The 15,258-nt window shown below is 34.6% G+C and overlaps 1 protein-coding gene across 1 annotated transcript; it reads left to right on the top strand.

Annotated features, from left to right (window-relative positions):
• Positions 1-5,252: 5,252 nt before the first annotated feature.
• LOC145008595 (uncharacterized) lies at positions 5,253-8,643 on the top strand. The gene is made up of 5 exons (XM_078967183.1): positions 5,253-5,361; positions 6,191-6,278; positions 6,869-6,985; positions 7,071-7,767; positions 7,846-8,643. Exons 3-5 carry the CDS (start codon positions 6,879-6,881, stop codon positions 8,122-8,124), a joined length of 1,083 nt encoding a protein of 360 aa, XP_078823309.1. The 5' UTR covers positions 5,253-5,361; positions 6,191-6,278; positions 6,869-6,878; the 3' UTR covers positions 8,125-8,643.
• The last annotated feature ends 6,615 nt before the right edge of the window (positions 8,644-15,258 follow it).

The following is a 15,258-nucleotide window of genomic DNA, read 5'->3' as shown; positions in this document are numbered from 1 at the left end:
GGCTTCGCTGGAGCAGCGTTTCCAAGCCGAAAGCTTTTCTTCTCGGAGCCGTCGGGCGCTCCGCGACTTTCTTCTTGTGCGAGGAAGGTTCCGTAGACTTGGGAGGGGTTTAGGGAGGCTAGAGAGAAGTTAGAGAGAGAAAGAGAGGCTTATGGTGTGAAGAAAATGTGAGGAGTTCACCCTTGTATTTATAGGAGTTTTATAGTAAAGTAGTCTCTAAGCTTCGTCCGTAACTTTTGCATACGAGCTCCGTTTTTGTCTGTCTTTTTACCGTTGAGTTCCTATTAATAAGATCTTCAACTTTCATTTAGACCTCGTTGGCTAATTCTCATTCTATCTCGGATTTACAAAACTGTATCGAATTCGCTGCGCTCGAAAAGTAGGGTCTAAGCTTCGTCCATAAATTTCGCATACGAGCTCTATTTTTGTCTGTATTTTTACTGTTGAGTTCCTATTAATGAGATCTTCAACTCTCATTTAGACCTCATTGGCTAATTCTCATTCTATGTCGGATTTACAAAACTGTATCGAATTCGCCGTGCTCGAAAAGTAGCGACTAAGCTTCGTCTATATCTATCTCATACTATCTCCATTTTCGACATTCTTTATATCCATGCGTAGGTAAAAATAATATCCACAACTTTCATTTTGGCTCCGTCGGCTAATTCTCGACCGATCATAAATTTAACAGTAGGAGGCTTTTAGACTGTTAAATGACCGCGAAGAATTCGTAACTCTTTCATACGAACTCCGTTTTCGTCCATATTTTTACTGTTGAGTTCCTATTAATGATATATTTAACTCTCATTTAGGTCGCGTAAGCCAAATACCGCTCGAACTAAAATTCGAGTTTCGGGTTGTACACTACTAAGCTGAAACTTTGAAAAATCATAACTTCCTCATACGAACTCAGATTTGGGCGTTCTTTTTACGGATTTTCTCATTTTGACATACTCTACGACTTTGGTTTAGATAACTAAGGCTAAAAAGTCTTCTATCATAAATTCACTTTTTACGATTCCCGATGCCGTGCCGGTTTTGCCATAAAACTTCGACGGACCATAACTTCTTCGTTATAACTCAGATTTCGACTTTCTTTATATGTACGGAAACCTTGTGACATATAATATAACTTGGTTAAAATTATTTATTCTAAATAATCTTTTGCCGAAAAGTCGTTTTCGACCCATGTTGCCTCTAAATTGACTAGCCCGGATCTACGGGCGTTACATTATACATACATTGAACAGCATGATTAAGGGAATTCATCACCACTCTTGCTTCATATGGTTTAAAGAAAGACGACAGTAATAGAGCATCATATCATGGGAGTGCCTTTTGTCATTTGGACCATTTCCCCCCTATGCATGTGGGCGACTAAATTGTTGTATTTTCTCGGTCTTTTATATGGTGGACCATTTTGTCCGTGGGTGTTATTGTGAAATTATTTTCTTAAAGTTACAACCAACAACAACGGCAATTAATTGGCTATCATAATTTTAGATTGAAATATCAGAGAAGAACGAATAATTTTATGCAGATCAGTGGCCATCAAGTCATACACAATATACACATCACCAACTTCTCATCCTATGGTGGCCTTATGATGTCTTAAATCTTGACAATCTGCAAAATATTGATAAATAAGACATAATCATGTATAAGAAGGTCCAAAATATAGAAAAATTATAGAAGAAGATGATGACAATCGAGAAAAGACTGTGGATAGATTCTCATGATCCATATGGCCGAGGAGTTTGATTTCATGTAAATTAGAACTTCTATGGGTCGTATAATTAGGCAAAGTAGTCCATAATTAGATCAAAATTATATGAAATACAACATGACATATTACAAGGGTTAACTATGGAGATAATATAGATTATTTACTTCAAGTTTTTTAACAAAATATTAAAATATTTATAAAGCTTGTGAATACATATTTCTATGATTCCAAAATAAAGTAATTAATTAACTATACAATCAATTGATAATATACATCAGTCGGAAAAGCTATTGAAACAACTGATAACAGCCTGTTAAATGTTTGAACCGATATTATTAGGAGTTTTTGTCATAGAAAGCAACAGCCCTGGCCTCCGGATGCAAAACATGTGTATATTCATATTTGCTTGACCTCAATCTACAATTTACCTTAAATGGTTGTCTTGTGGGGTAGAGGGTGGTGGTGGGGAATGGTATTTTATTTCTATAACGTGGTATCAACAACTAAGACATAGTAATTGAAGATCCAGAAAAAACATCAAATTTCCCAAATATTCCATACTTGAACAACAAATCGGTTTACAAAAAATTGAGAAGAAAACGAAGTAATTGAGGTCACTTGAAGTCAAATTCCAACTTCCTCTTTCTCTTTCTCCCATTCCACTCTCCGTGTTTCTGTTGCTATCATTGAGAGATTCCTTCAGGTGCTGGGTTTGGAGTATGGTAGTATTAGCACAGGTAGGCGATGGTAAAGTTGGGAGAGGATTGTGGTGGGCGACATGAGAAGTGGTGGCTGCTCTTTGGATTTAAGGTTAGAGATGGGGCGAGAGTATGTTCACAGAGCAGCAAAGAAGGTAAATCCAAAAGTCTAGTGGAGAGGTGAGCGAAGTGGTGGAAACCAGACCTAAGAACGTGATTGGAAGGCAAGGTCGGCGGTGGTTTATTGATGGAGGTGGGAATGAGAATTAAGAGGGAAAATGGAGTTGAGGGCAAAAGTATTGGAGTCGGTGTAATGAAGTCGATAGAGGATTTGAGATTGAAAGGTAAGGAGGTCGGGGCTAAATTTAAATTTTCAAAAGTGTTGTATCCAGAACCGATCCTGAAAAATGAAATATTCTTAAAGGCCCCGGACGAATAAGAAAAACATGGCCCTTATCCTTATTATAATTTTGTATTTTTAAATAAAAATATATAATAAAAAAAATTGGACCTTGTGCAGCTGCTCACTTTACCCCTCTAAACCCCATGGTTGTATCAAATGTCTAAAGCCAAAAATGGTTGTGGCACAATTCTAAACCACAAAAGGTTCCTATTCAAGAACTTGATATATATATAATGTAATCGCTATTGGGCCCATTATCAAGTGGTCGGACTCGACAATTTAGCTTATATTTGGATATCTCGTATGCGTAAAAAAATACTATGTCTTATAATGAAAATGAGACATGAAAAGTGAACATCATGTGGTATGAAATCTTTTTCCGTAATGATCGGAGGATTTGATTCACTTTTAGTTTTCTTTTCCAAAAGATGTAGATGGATCATGGGTATATCACAATCCATTACTTTTGTTGTATGATTGTTTTTTTAAGTAAATTACAAATTCCGTCCACATTTTATACTTTATAATAATTAAGAAAACCAGGTAAACTAACTATTATAGACTAGATTTTTAAAGAAAATTATCGTATTTTTTCGGTTTTTGAAAAATAATCACTTTTTCAATAATGTATAATTCGAGAGTACTTTTTATATTTTTTATATTACGGAATATTTTTCATTTTTTTTCAAAAAAATTGTTTTGTTTTTTTATTCTGAATGCTTCATTTGGTAATGTTTAATGTCATCATTTTTTCTAAAATATCTAATTTTATACGGTTATATTATATATAATTCATATTACAATGTTTATTTATTTATTGTTAAATTAAGAAAAAATGATTTTTTTTTTAAATTCCAGATTTATTATTCAGATTTCGGATCTATTCTAAAATTGCAGACTTTTTTTTTAAATCCATTTTTTTTGTCCGGAATATGAATAGTACTCCGGAATTAGGCATTCCAAAATACTGTTTATATTCTGAATTTTAATCCGGAATCCGAAATATCATTCCGGAGTTAATCAAAAAATGTTTTATCTTAGTCCAAAATGCCTCATTCCCGACGAAGTGGTTATTTTTGTATAAAAAACATTATTATTATTTTTTTTTTCAAATTCACATTAAAAAGTGGTTAGCTATGCTATCAATAGCGCGCTATAGCGGTGCGATAACAATGCTATAGCATTTTGCGGTATTATTGTACCGTTATTTTGAAATAGCGTTTACGAATAACGGTGACGCTATTAGCGGTGCTATTGACCGCTATTTACCGTGAACCTCATCAGCGCTATAACGATGCTACACCCGCTTTTACAATTTCGTAGCTACTTTGACAAAGAAAAAAAGATTGTTTGCTATTTCAAAATTAAATTTTTATGTTTTTAATTAGTCCACTATACTTTTTTGTCTTAATAAGTCTAAATAATAAGTATAATTAATTACCATTACAAAGAAACAAATGACAACTTCTCTTTTTGATCTCTTTAAATACTTAGAAACCACGAACGATTTTAATACTTTGATACTTTTTAGTTTCCATATTACTATATTAGAATATTATATATAGATTATGTTATGTTTTCATATGAATTTTTACCATATTAATTCTATATAGCATTAATATTCTACTATATAAATTTTGTATAAATATATAATACAAATTATACATAATATTAAAAAACTGTTATACCTCTGCTATACCACCACAATAACCGTGATTTCAATTAGCAGCATGTGACCGATATTGAAATTTCGACCGGGATAACTGCTTAGGACTGGTTAAATTACTCGATTTCCCTTATAATTATTAAATTATATAAAGTTATAATAAAATAATTTTATATGAAATAACAAATCAATTACCTATTATAATTATAAATTAATTAAAAAATTTATTTGAAATAGCTCATATCTTTATGTATTATATAAACATGTATTTCTTCCGTTTCATATTTATTATTGACTTTTAACTTCTAAAATTTTTATTTTTTAACTTTAATCTTAATTATTTTTGTGTTTGACATATAATAAATTATATAAAATATATGAATTAATTGTGTTTTAAATGTTTTTTTCATTGTTATAAGTTTATATCAAATAATTCATATCACAATTAAAAATATTTAAAGTCATAATTAAAAAATAAATACTTTAAAATAAAAAATTAACAACCAATACGAAACCAAAAGGAAATAATATAAATTGTCAAAAGTGTGAGTGTGTAAAATAGGATTATTATTATTATTATTATTATTATTATTATTTTTTAAAATAGGAGTGTGTAATTTGCTTATTTTTATATTCATGATTTTAAAAATTATGACTGAAATTGGAAGTTTTTTTTTTTTTTTTTTTTTTTTTTTTTTTTTTTTTTTTTTAAATAGGAGTGTGTAATTTGCTTATCTTTACCTACATGCGCCTCTTCACCTCACATCTAATCGGAGAAAATGGAGGGTGCGGCGAATCGGCGGAGGGAAGTAGACGGCGGCAACCGTGCTTTGGGCTCAGTTATCGATCTGCTCTGCCTCTCATCAGGGTTTTTTCATCCTTCTTTAAACATACACCTAAACAATTCTTTTTCGTGCTTATTCAATTCATCACCTCTAAGAAGTAAGAACCCTAGATTTTCGAGCAAACCTTCGTCAAATACACTGAAGCTGACTATCCGATCTACATATTTGAATTTGATGCATTTGTGATACAGATATTGTATGATGCGTAGACACAAATTAGATGAAAACTGTAACAGCTGTAACATTCATAGGGACTAGTATGCCTTCGATATAGGAACCGATGGAGCCATTAATCAATAGGTGATCATTAGCATGGCCATGGAGATCTTCTTCATGATAAATGTTGTATTCGCTTTTTCCCCCAGTGAATTGGAAATCTTCTCCACAATTATGATAGGTTAGGTCTACCTATGTCGACTGATTAAGACCCGACTTGATCATGTAAAGATGGGTATAATCGGATTTGGATCCTTGTCGGCTTGTTGTTGTCCTGTTCTGTTTGTTTTATAAAACCCTCCAATTTGGATTCACAACCGTTTGTTATGGGAATATCGGGTAATAACACAGGGACAATTTCGTATATACCCTGCTAGGACAATTTCGTATATACCCCTGCTAAAAATCTAAATGTTGTATTTGCCCGATCCAAACCCTAAATATCATATTTGTCCTTCTTAATGTTTTAAAATATCATATTTACCCAAATCTAATTTTTAAATAGATTTTACTATTTAATAAGAATTTTTTACAATTTAAAATCATTAAAAATGAAAAAAATAACTAAATGGACAAGAATACCCTTACTCTCTAAATCGCATAAACCCTTACATGTTCCTGTTGCTGTGATCGCAGAAGTTTTGTCGATAAAAAAAAAAACACAGCGTTGACTTCTTTTTAGCGTCGTCGCCTCTTCCTTGTTGCAATCAGGACGATTATTCAGGTTAATTTCTGGCTTTGTTTGTGAATTGAACATTACATTCATGATTAGGACGGATGAATAACTTAAAACCTGAGAATGCGTGATCAACACATGTGTAATCGGATACAATCTGTAGGTTATTTGTTAGCTTTGTTTGTCAATTAAACATTGAATGTGATTACAATTGATGATATAATGTCCAATATGAGTGTGATTACAATCAACAGGTTATCTCTATGTTTTTTGTTCATGATTATTTAAAACCGTTTTGCATATTATTTGTTGGCTAATTGGGTACAATCACTAGGTTGTTTGTTGGGTTTGTTTGTCAATTAATCATTGAATGTTATTACAATTGATGATATAATTTGAAAAATGAATGTGATTACAATCAACAGGTTATCTCTATATGTTTTTTGTTATTGTTGAATTAAAATCGTTTTGCATATTATTTCTTCGTTTCTTTGTCATTGAATGTTTGATTACAAGTAATGAACTAATGTGCAATATGAATTCTTTTTGAATTGAATATTCTTTGTGAATTGTAAAGCATACATTTGGTATTTGTTATACGTTTATATCTGTTTTTCTTATCGTCGATTTAAAATTAGGCCGTTATAGATGCGATACACACCAATATTCGAAGATCATTCTCAAACAGAATATATTACCCTTCAAGACACATCAAAACCAATATGGGAAAGCAGGGCTACATCCCCTGTGATCGAGTATGTTTATGTGAATATCTTAATTTTAATTTATTAAACCTTTACAAAATTGTATGATTGTTTCTCTAATTAGTTTCAATTTCAGGCGTATACCAACATCCAAGTTCAAGTTAAAATTAAAATATGGGGGTTACTTTCGGCTAATGAAGAACAGTTGTAGGCAAATATATTATTTTGGCTCTCAAAAATGTATCCACATAGACACAGTTTTATACAAGTTAAGTCAACTACACGAAGAAGTGATAAAGCATTATTCATCAATGAGCAACCCAAAATTTTCTATTCTTTATGTTGACAAGTATGCACCAGACGAATCGTTTATTGAGCTTGATTCTGATGAAAAGTTCATGGCTATGCTTAGCATGTATGGAAGCGAGAAACAAGTAACCATTTATGTGACAATAGAGAATAACCTCGGCTCCAATATTCATGCTAACCATTCGTGTGCCAACAGAGATGAACCACACGATGAGTATGATGCAGACCTTTGTCCTAGTGAAGAAAGCTATCTTAGTCATCTCAGTTCTGATAATGAAGACGGTATAGTGAATGATGATGATGAAGTTAACTCATTTAGTAAGAATAGTATAAGAATGGAAGTCGGCTCAAAATTTGAAAATGTGGTTGATTTTAGGAGAGCTTTGAACCTCTTTGCATTCATAAATGAGTTTAACTACTACATTCAGAAAAGTGACCCCACACGATTCACAGCAAGATGTGAAAACCTAAAGTGTGAGTGGAGAATTCATGCTTCTATTACACAAGATGAAGTTACCTTTGAAGTAAGTGTATATGTTAAGTTATATTTAACATGCTTTATATTAAAAATATATTTATGTCTATTTAATTCTTTTTTTTAGGTTAAGAAAATGGTAGAAGTACATACTTGCACTCGAAGCAACAAAGGTAGCAATAAGCGTGCCACTCAAGGTTGGATTGCTAATGTAGTAACTGACAAGTTGAAATCTGATGGGGATGTCTCTCCATATGAGCTTAGAAATTGGATTATGAAAACTTACAATGTTGACGTGCCGTACCTAAAAGTTTTTAGAGGGAAAGAGCAAGCTTATACCGACATGTATGGGAAGTGGGAAGACTCTTTCATGAAGATGGACGAATTTAGAGAAGAACTACTATAAAGGAACGAAGGAAACATTGCGGAAATTGACTTTGACAAAGTTGGTGGAAAGAAACTTTTTAAAAGGTTTTTTATTTGTTTAGCAGCTTGTTCTAGAGGGTTTGTTGCTGGTTTTCGTCCGTATATTGGTCTTGATGCTTGTCATTTAAAAGGAAAGTTTAATGGTGTACTAGCCGCTGCAACTGGTATTAACGGTAGCAATTCTATCTTTCCAATAGTATATTGTGAGCTTGAATCAGAAAACACACAATCATGGACATGGTTTCTTGACTCACTCAAAAAATCAATTGGAACCCCAAATGGTCTTGTTATCTCATCGGACATGCAGAAAGGGTTAGAAGTAGCCATCATGAATGTGTATCCTAATGTTAAGCATAGAGAATGTATAAGGCACTTATATAGCAACTTCAAGAAAGACTTTCGTGGTGACTTTTTAACACCAAAATATGGGCTGTTGCGAAAACCTATCGTCATACCAAGCATGATAGGTTATTAAAGGAAATTAGTGATAAAAATGAAGATGCCATTGCATATCTAAATACTAATCACAAAATAATTTGGAGTAGAAACAAGTTTGGAACTACTTCCAAGTGTGATTACATCACTAATAATGTTTCAGAAACATTTAATTCCTGGATTGGTAACTTGCGCTATAAACCTGTGCTTGATCTCCTAGACGCAATTAGGGAAAAGATTATGAAACGGTTTGATAAAAAAAAAAAGCAATTTGGTGAGTACATGGAATGGCGTATTAGTTCCTATTGCTAAAAATCATCTCAACGACATCGCTAAGGTAAACATGTTAAATAATTAAGTTGAATGACTATATTTGTTTTAGTTTTTACTTCAATAATATATATATATATATATATATATATATATATATATATATATATATATATATATATGTTTTTAATTTTCATATAGAACTTAGGTGAATATGAAACTACTAGAAGTTGTGAGAATCAAGCTGAAGTGAAGTACAAGGGAACACGTTGGGAGATCAGCTTAGATGAAAGAAAATGTAGTTGTCGCGTGTGGCAAGTTCAGGGTCGACCATGTGTACATGCAACGACTTTTATTGTTATTATAAGGGATGCTAACCAGGACAAATATGTTGATCCCTATTTCACTATAGAGAAATTTAAATCTGCATATGCTTTTCAAATTGCTCCGATGCCCGGACAGGATCAATGGGCGGAAAAAAATGGGGAGAAAATATATCCACCTATTATCAAACGCCCACCTGGACGACTAAGAAAAAATAGAATTAAATCATCGGATGAGCCTAAAAGAAGACACAAGTGTCCACGATGTGGTGAGTATGGACACCGTCAAAAAACATGTAAAAATCCAGCATCTCAAAGTTTCGATCAAATTGAAACAGCCACCTCTAAAAGGTTACTTAAATTTCCATTATTTTTTTTAAATAAATGACAATACTAACAATGAAAATAATTTTTTATTCATTTTAGGAAACGTGGAAACAAAACAAATCGCATGGCGATGTGGGATTTTCGGGGTCTACATAAAAAAAGCTCGTGTAATTAGTTGGTCTTTTTGATAATTTTGTTAGCTTAAGTTGCAAATGTTCTTAATTAGGGTTCAATTGATGGATTTTTTTTTTTGTTATTATGTGACATAAATAAATATTTTGATATTTTTTTCTTTCATGAATTTTGCATTGTTGGCAAATTTGTATATATGGTGTAAGTTTAAAGACTAGGGACCAAACTGTAATAAGTGCAAATTTAAAGTCCAGGGACCAAATTGTCATAAGTGCAAATTTAAAAACTAGGGACCAAACTGTAATAAGTGCAAATTTAAAGTCCAGGGTCCAAACTATTATAAGTGCAAATTTAAAAACCAGTGACCAAACTATAATAAGTGCAAATTTAAAGTCTAGGGACCAACATGTAATAATTGCAAAATTAAAAAGTATAATGACCAAATAGTAATTAGTGTAAATTTAATAAGTGCCAAATGTAAAAAACAGGGATCAATCTATAATTAATTCCAAATATATTCTTTATGGACAAATATTGTATATATTACAATTATAAATATAATTAATTCCAAATATATTTTTTATGGACAAAAATTATATATATTACAATTAAAAAGTACTGAGATAAAAAATATTGCTAGTGTAATTAACTATTACAAAACTATGAAAGTTCAATGCTATATCTTATTAATTTCTCAAAGTACAATGCTATTTCTTGAATTTAGCCCTGCTTTTATATCTCTTCATTTGATGTAGTGAATTTGAAGGTATTAGGTATGTTTTCTTTTGTGGCTTGTAACCCACCTTCAGCCGGTCAAATAGTTTATGCTTTGGATATCAAACCTACAATAACAACAACACAAAAACATGTCAAACTTAATAATTAAGGATAGCAAACTTACTAATTAAAACAAAATACACATGATGTCATTTTCTTTAATGAGATTGTTAACTAGTTAACTGGTTGCTAACAAGGCATTATTAGTTTTCAACAGGTATTCCATGTTTCTAATTTTAGCTTTAGTGACCATGTTTAACAAAATACATATGATAAGATCATTAGCATCTCTCTATCTCTTTTACACAAATCACAACAGGTACTAGTTTTCTCCGTTCAAAAAGTTGTGGGAAAACCTTAATTTAAAAAAAAGTTGATACTAATTAATATAAGTCTACCTAAAAAAAACCCTTAATATGGACATCACTTGGAAAATAGAAATAATATGATACAAAATTTGCCAACATGTACCCACAAACAAAAAAAAACCTTTCGTGTGCATGTCCACAAAGGCCAAATAAAACCAGAAATCATTGTTTGGTGACAACCAATAACTTAAAACTATGATTACATCAAGGGTAAATTGGGAATAGGTAAGATTATTTCTATTTGGTGCTATTTGCTTAAAAGATTTAAGGAGAAAAATGGATAAACAACATAGTAGATAACAAGGAACAGGAAGCGGAACCGTTGATTTCCACTAAAAATATATAAAACCAACAGTCATTATCTTCTCTTTCTTTATTCCTCAACCTAATCTAATCATCAACCACAAGTCACATTCTTTATAAAAGACACCTATAAGATGATCAAAAAGAGCTTCTAAATTTGTTATAGATTATTCTAACAAGTTGTAATTACTAACTCACTACCACTTGAAGGGTTTAAACCATTGATTTTCATGAATTGGGATCTTCTCAGGTTCATAAACAGGAGGAGTTGTGGTTTGTTCATGTTCTTCAGAATCAGGAATGGTTTTTATCTCATGAGCTACAGTAACTTTCTTATGTTTTTTCATTGCCTCTTTCTTTCTTGGTCTCATAGACATGTAAGGCTTATTTTTAAGCTGATCTAATACCAAAATCGAATTAACAAAACATACTTTTAAAGATTTGAAATTCAGCAAAATACAAGGATGTTCTTTAGTTCTTTCGTTTTGAGGCTCGTGTCGACGACGTGAGCAAGGAATGCATGGTATTCCTTACGCAGATACTTCTGTGCTTGAATACTTGATATGATGCAAAGACTTGCACCGGGTTTGTCGTCGTAGACTATAAGAGTTTCGTTAGACGGAAGGTTTAGACGGACTGCTTTCTCGTAGCACATGATGTTGGCGCGATGAAGGCTTAACCAATCCATGCCAATGATAACGTCGAAACTTTTTATTGAGACTAGCATGAGGTCGATTGGGAATGAATGGTTATCTAGAGTTAGGGTACAACCTAAATATATGCTACTCGTACTTTCAGTTTTTCCATTAGCCATTTCTACTGTGAATAGTTCTTTGAGTGCGTGCGGTGGTTGCTTAAGCATGCGAGCAAATTTATGGTTTACGAAGCTTCGCTCCGCTCCACTATCGAATAGAATGCATGCCTAGGAGTTATCGAGGAGGAACGTACCAGTCACCACTGTCGGGTCAGCAACTGCTTCCCCGTGGCCTATCGCTAGTACCCTCCCTGCTCCGCCAGCATTTTTCGCCTTGGGGTAGTCCCTCTTATAGTGGCCTGTTTCGCCACATCCATAGCAGGTCGGGCTCGCACCAGAGCCGGGGACTTGGGCGATCGGTCTCGCTGGAGATTTACAGAAACGGACTGTGTGTCCTCTCCTGTGGCAGTTAGAGCACTGCATTTCATGGCAGGGGCCATTGTGGTGGTAGCTACATTTGTTGCACTTGGGCAAACCTCCAGCATATTGTCCTATCGGAGCAGTAGTAGCACCAACAACAGGGGTTATTGCAGCATGTACCGCCACAATTTGCTGCTTTTTGGAAGCTCGATTCATCTTCTTCCTTTCCTCCCAGAGTTTCCGCTTTGTGTCGGCGGGTTTGGAGGGTTCTGAGATGGCTAGCGTTGTTGTTGTTGTGGGGGGTTTGTCCCCATGGTCAATGAGTCGTTGTGCCAGTCGTTTGACACTGTCGAAGGTAGCGGGGTTTGATGATAGGACGTTCCCCTGATATGGAGGCACTAGCCCCCATATGTACCTTTCGATCTTTTTCCCTTTAGTGGGAACCATATTAGGGCAGAGGGCCACCAGTTCGCTGAATCTGGCGGTATAAGCAACAATATTGGTGCCCTTCATGGTCAGGCTCCAAAGCTCCTGCTCTAGTTTCTGGATCTCGCCCCTCGGGCAATATTCCTCAATCATGAGGTCTTTCATCGTTTCCCAGCCTATGTCGTTGGCTACGACGAGAGTTAGAGATTTAACGTGGCCGTTCCACCATGTCAGGGCCTTTCCTTCAAAGGTGCATGCGACATATTTCACTTTGCTCGCAGCAGGGCATGAACAAATTTCGAAGACCGCTTCAGTCTTCTCGAACCATTGCGAGAGGGCAATGACTCCGCCGGTTCCATGAAAGGACTTCGGCTTGCAGTTGGTGAAATCCTTGTAAGAGCACTCTCTTGAGCGCACAGGGGTTTCAACCGGGATTGATTCCACAGGGGTTCCACCTCTGCTGGCATCAGAAGAGTGATACTATGCCATGGCAGTTGCCACTGCTGCAGCTACGGCAGCATTCAGTGCTACAGTATCGATGACCGGAGGCGGAGGAGGTGGTGGTGTAGGATTATTCCTGGGAGATTTGCGAGGAGGCATCTTTCAGCTATAAGTTTATAAAGGTAAGAAAAATGGTAAGAATCAATTTGTAAGCAACGTGAGAGTGATACATGGACTAACTAACCATAGCCCAACAGTTGAATGAGTGTTTGAAATCACAACAAGAAATATTAGTAGGAAAACACAAGTGTATAGATTTTTCCCACAATTTAGATAGATTTCAATAATACTGGTATTACTGATGTAATAAGTTCAAGGAAAATCGACCTAACAGTAGGTCTTACATCATACCATATAGAAAAGTTTGACAGTTCTTAGATTCCTAATTAGAGTACTGAAAGTTAGGAATATTTTACAGACAAGTGCTACTTAGAGCACAGATGTTAAAGGCTAATCCTTAACCCTAAAGATAATGATGTACTAGACATCATCTAACGGCGATGAATATTCCTCGGGAGAACCCTAAGGTCTCTCATTTGACGGACCACCTCTTGAAGGTGTCGCTCATGAGTCCTTTGACGAGCTCGAAGTTCCATGACTTCTGCTTGAGAGGCAACCAGACGTTGCTGTAGGGTTTCATCGGTTCTCCGGGTCCGTTCCATGTCTTCTTCAAGACGGCGGATGCGGACTGTGTTGACACCTGAGTTGCCATCAATCTCTACGATCCGGTCGATGGCTGCTCGACCTTGCTCGACATTACAAGCTATTCTGCGGATAATGACGAGCGGTAGGTTGTTGACTTCAGGTTCGGAGTCGGATCCATTAGAAAATCCTTCTGCGAGGTGACCATCCAAAGGGATTGGATGGTCAACTTCGGGCTCTTCATAGATCCACCCGGCATTGCCTTTATTTGGAAAGTATGGGTCGCCGTGTTGGAATCCAGCCATTTAGATCTACGCGAGAAGAGAGGTATAAGAATATAGTATACGTGTAACTAGTAGTACAAAATACACCTATAGTATTTTAAAGTTTAAGTTCTATTAATCTTCCTGTGGTATTGTTGGTAAGTTTTTAGACTTGTTAACCTATCACAACCATTCTAGGGCATATGCTAAGCATTCCTCGGACCAGCATAGTTGATCAGGCTATGCCATTCCCAGGACTGACCATACATCCCCTAGCTTACCTGTGATATTTAACAATCGCAATACTTTTGTTCTTGTCATTGTGACACTGGTTTTAGTATGAATGCAGACTAGTATACTTAATTAACTATTTTAGTATTTAAAGTATAGACTCTTGGTCAGAGTGTTTTAATCCTAAATGGGTTTATAGTTTAGTATATCTTTTATGGGTTGATATACTTGCTTCACTATAAATAATGCTCTGATACCAATCTGTCGCACCCCAAAACCAAGAATGGCGGAAACGTTCTGGGGCGGAGGACGTCATGTAAAGTATCACAACACAGTAAATGTAAATAAGCAAACAACATCATCCATTTGCATTAAATATAAAATTTTAATACAAGCGTGTTCCGTACAGTTTTAGACACCAAAAATATAATGTAAATCAAAATAGTATGATGAGTCTTGAATGCGCTCCATCTTCTCAAAAGCTAGCATCGGTACCTGTCTACTGATGACCTGAGAATACAAGTTATTTTGAAAGAGTTTATCAGCATTAAGCTGGTGAATTCATAAGTATTTTAGTGTCGAGGTTTGTTATCAAAACGTTTGAACCTGTCGCAAGTATGAGTTGTAAATGTATGTAAGTGTTTGTAAAAGTTTGAATCTCTCAGAAAAACCTATATTTTCTGTTAAAGTAGCCCTCTACCAAGGCTTAACTGTTTTGTATGCTCGTTTGATGTAAAAGTGTATAATTTACCAACTGTAACTATCATTTAACAAAATATAGTTTGTACATTAAAGTTTAAGGGAGGTTATCACCAAAATGTAATGGGTAAATTATTGTAGTACGGTAGTTTTGTTTTATAGGAACTACTGCTGTACTAACTACCTTAACCGGGTTTATATTAAGGTATCATGTGATAAATTGCACCATACTATCGACTGGTAACAACGACAACGTATAGTCGAAGAATAAGGTATGACGTTTGGCACCTGCAGACCTGTCGG

The sequence above is a fragment of the Lactuca saligna genome, chromosome 8, assembly GCF_052625555.1.
Source record: "Lactuca saligna cultivar CGN05327 chromosome 8, ASM5262555v1, whole genome shotgun sequence".
Taxonomy (NCBI): Eukaryota; Viridiplantae; Streptophyta; class Magnoliopsida; order Asterales; family Asteraceae; genus Lactuca; species Lactuca saligna.
This window is presented reverse-complemented; position numbering and strand designations above follow the sequence as displayed.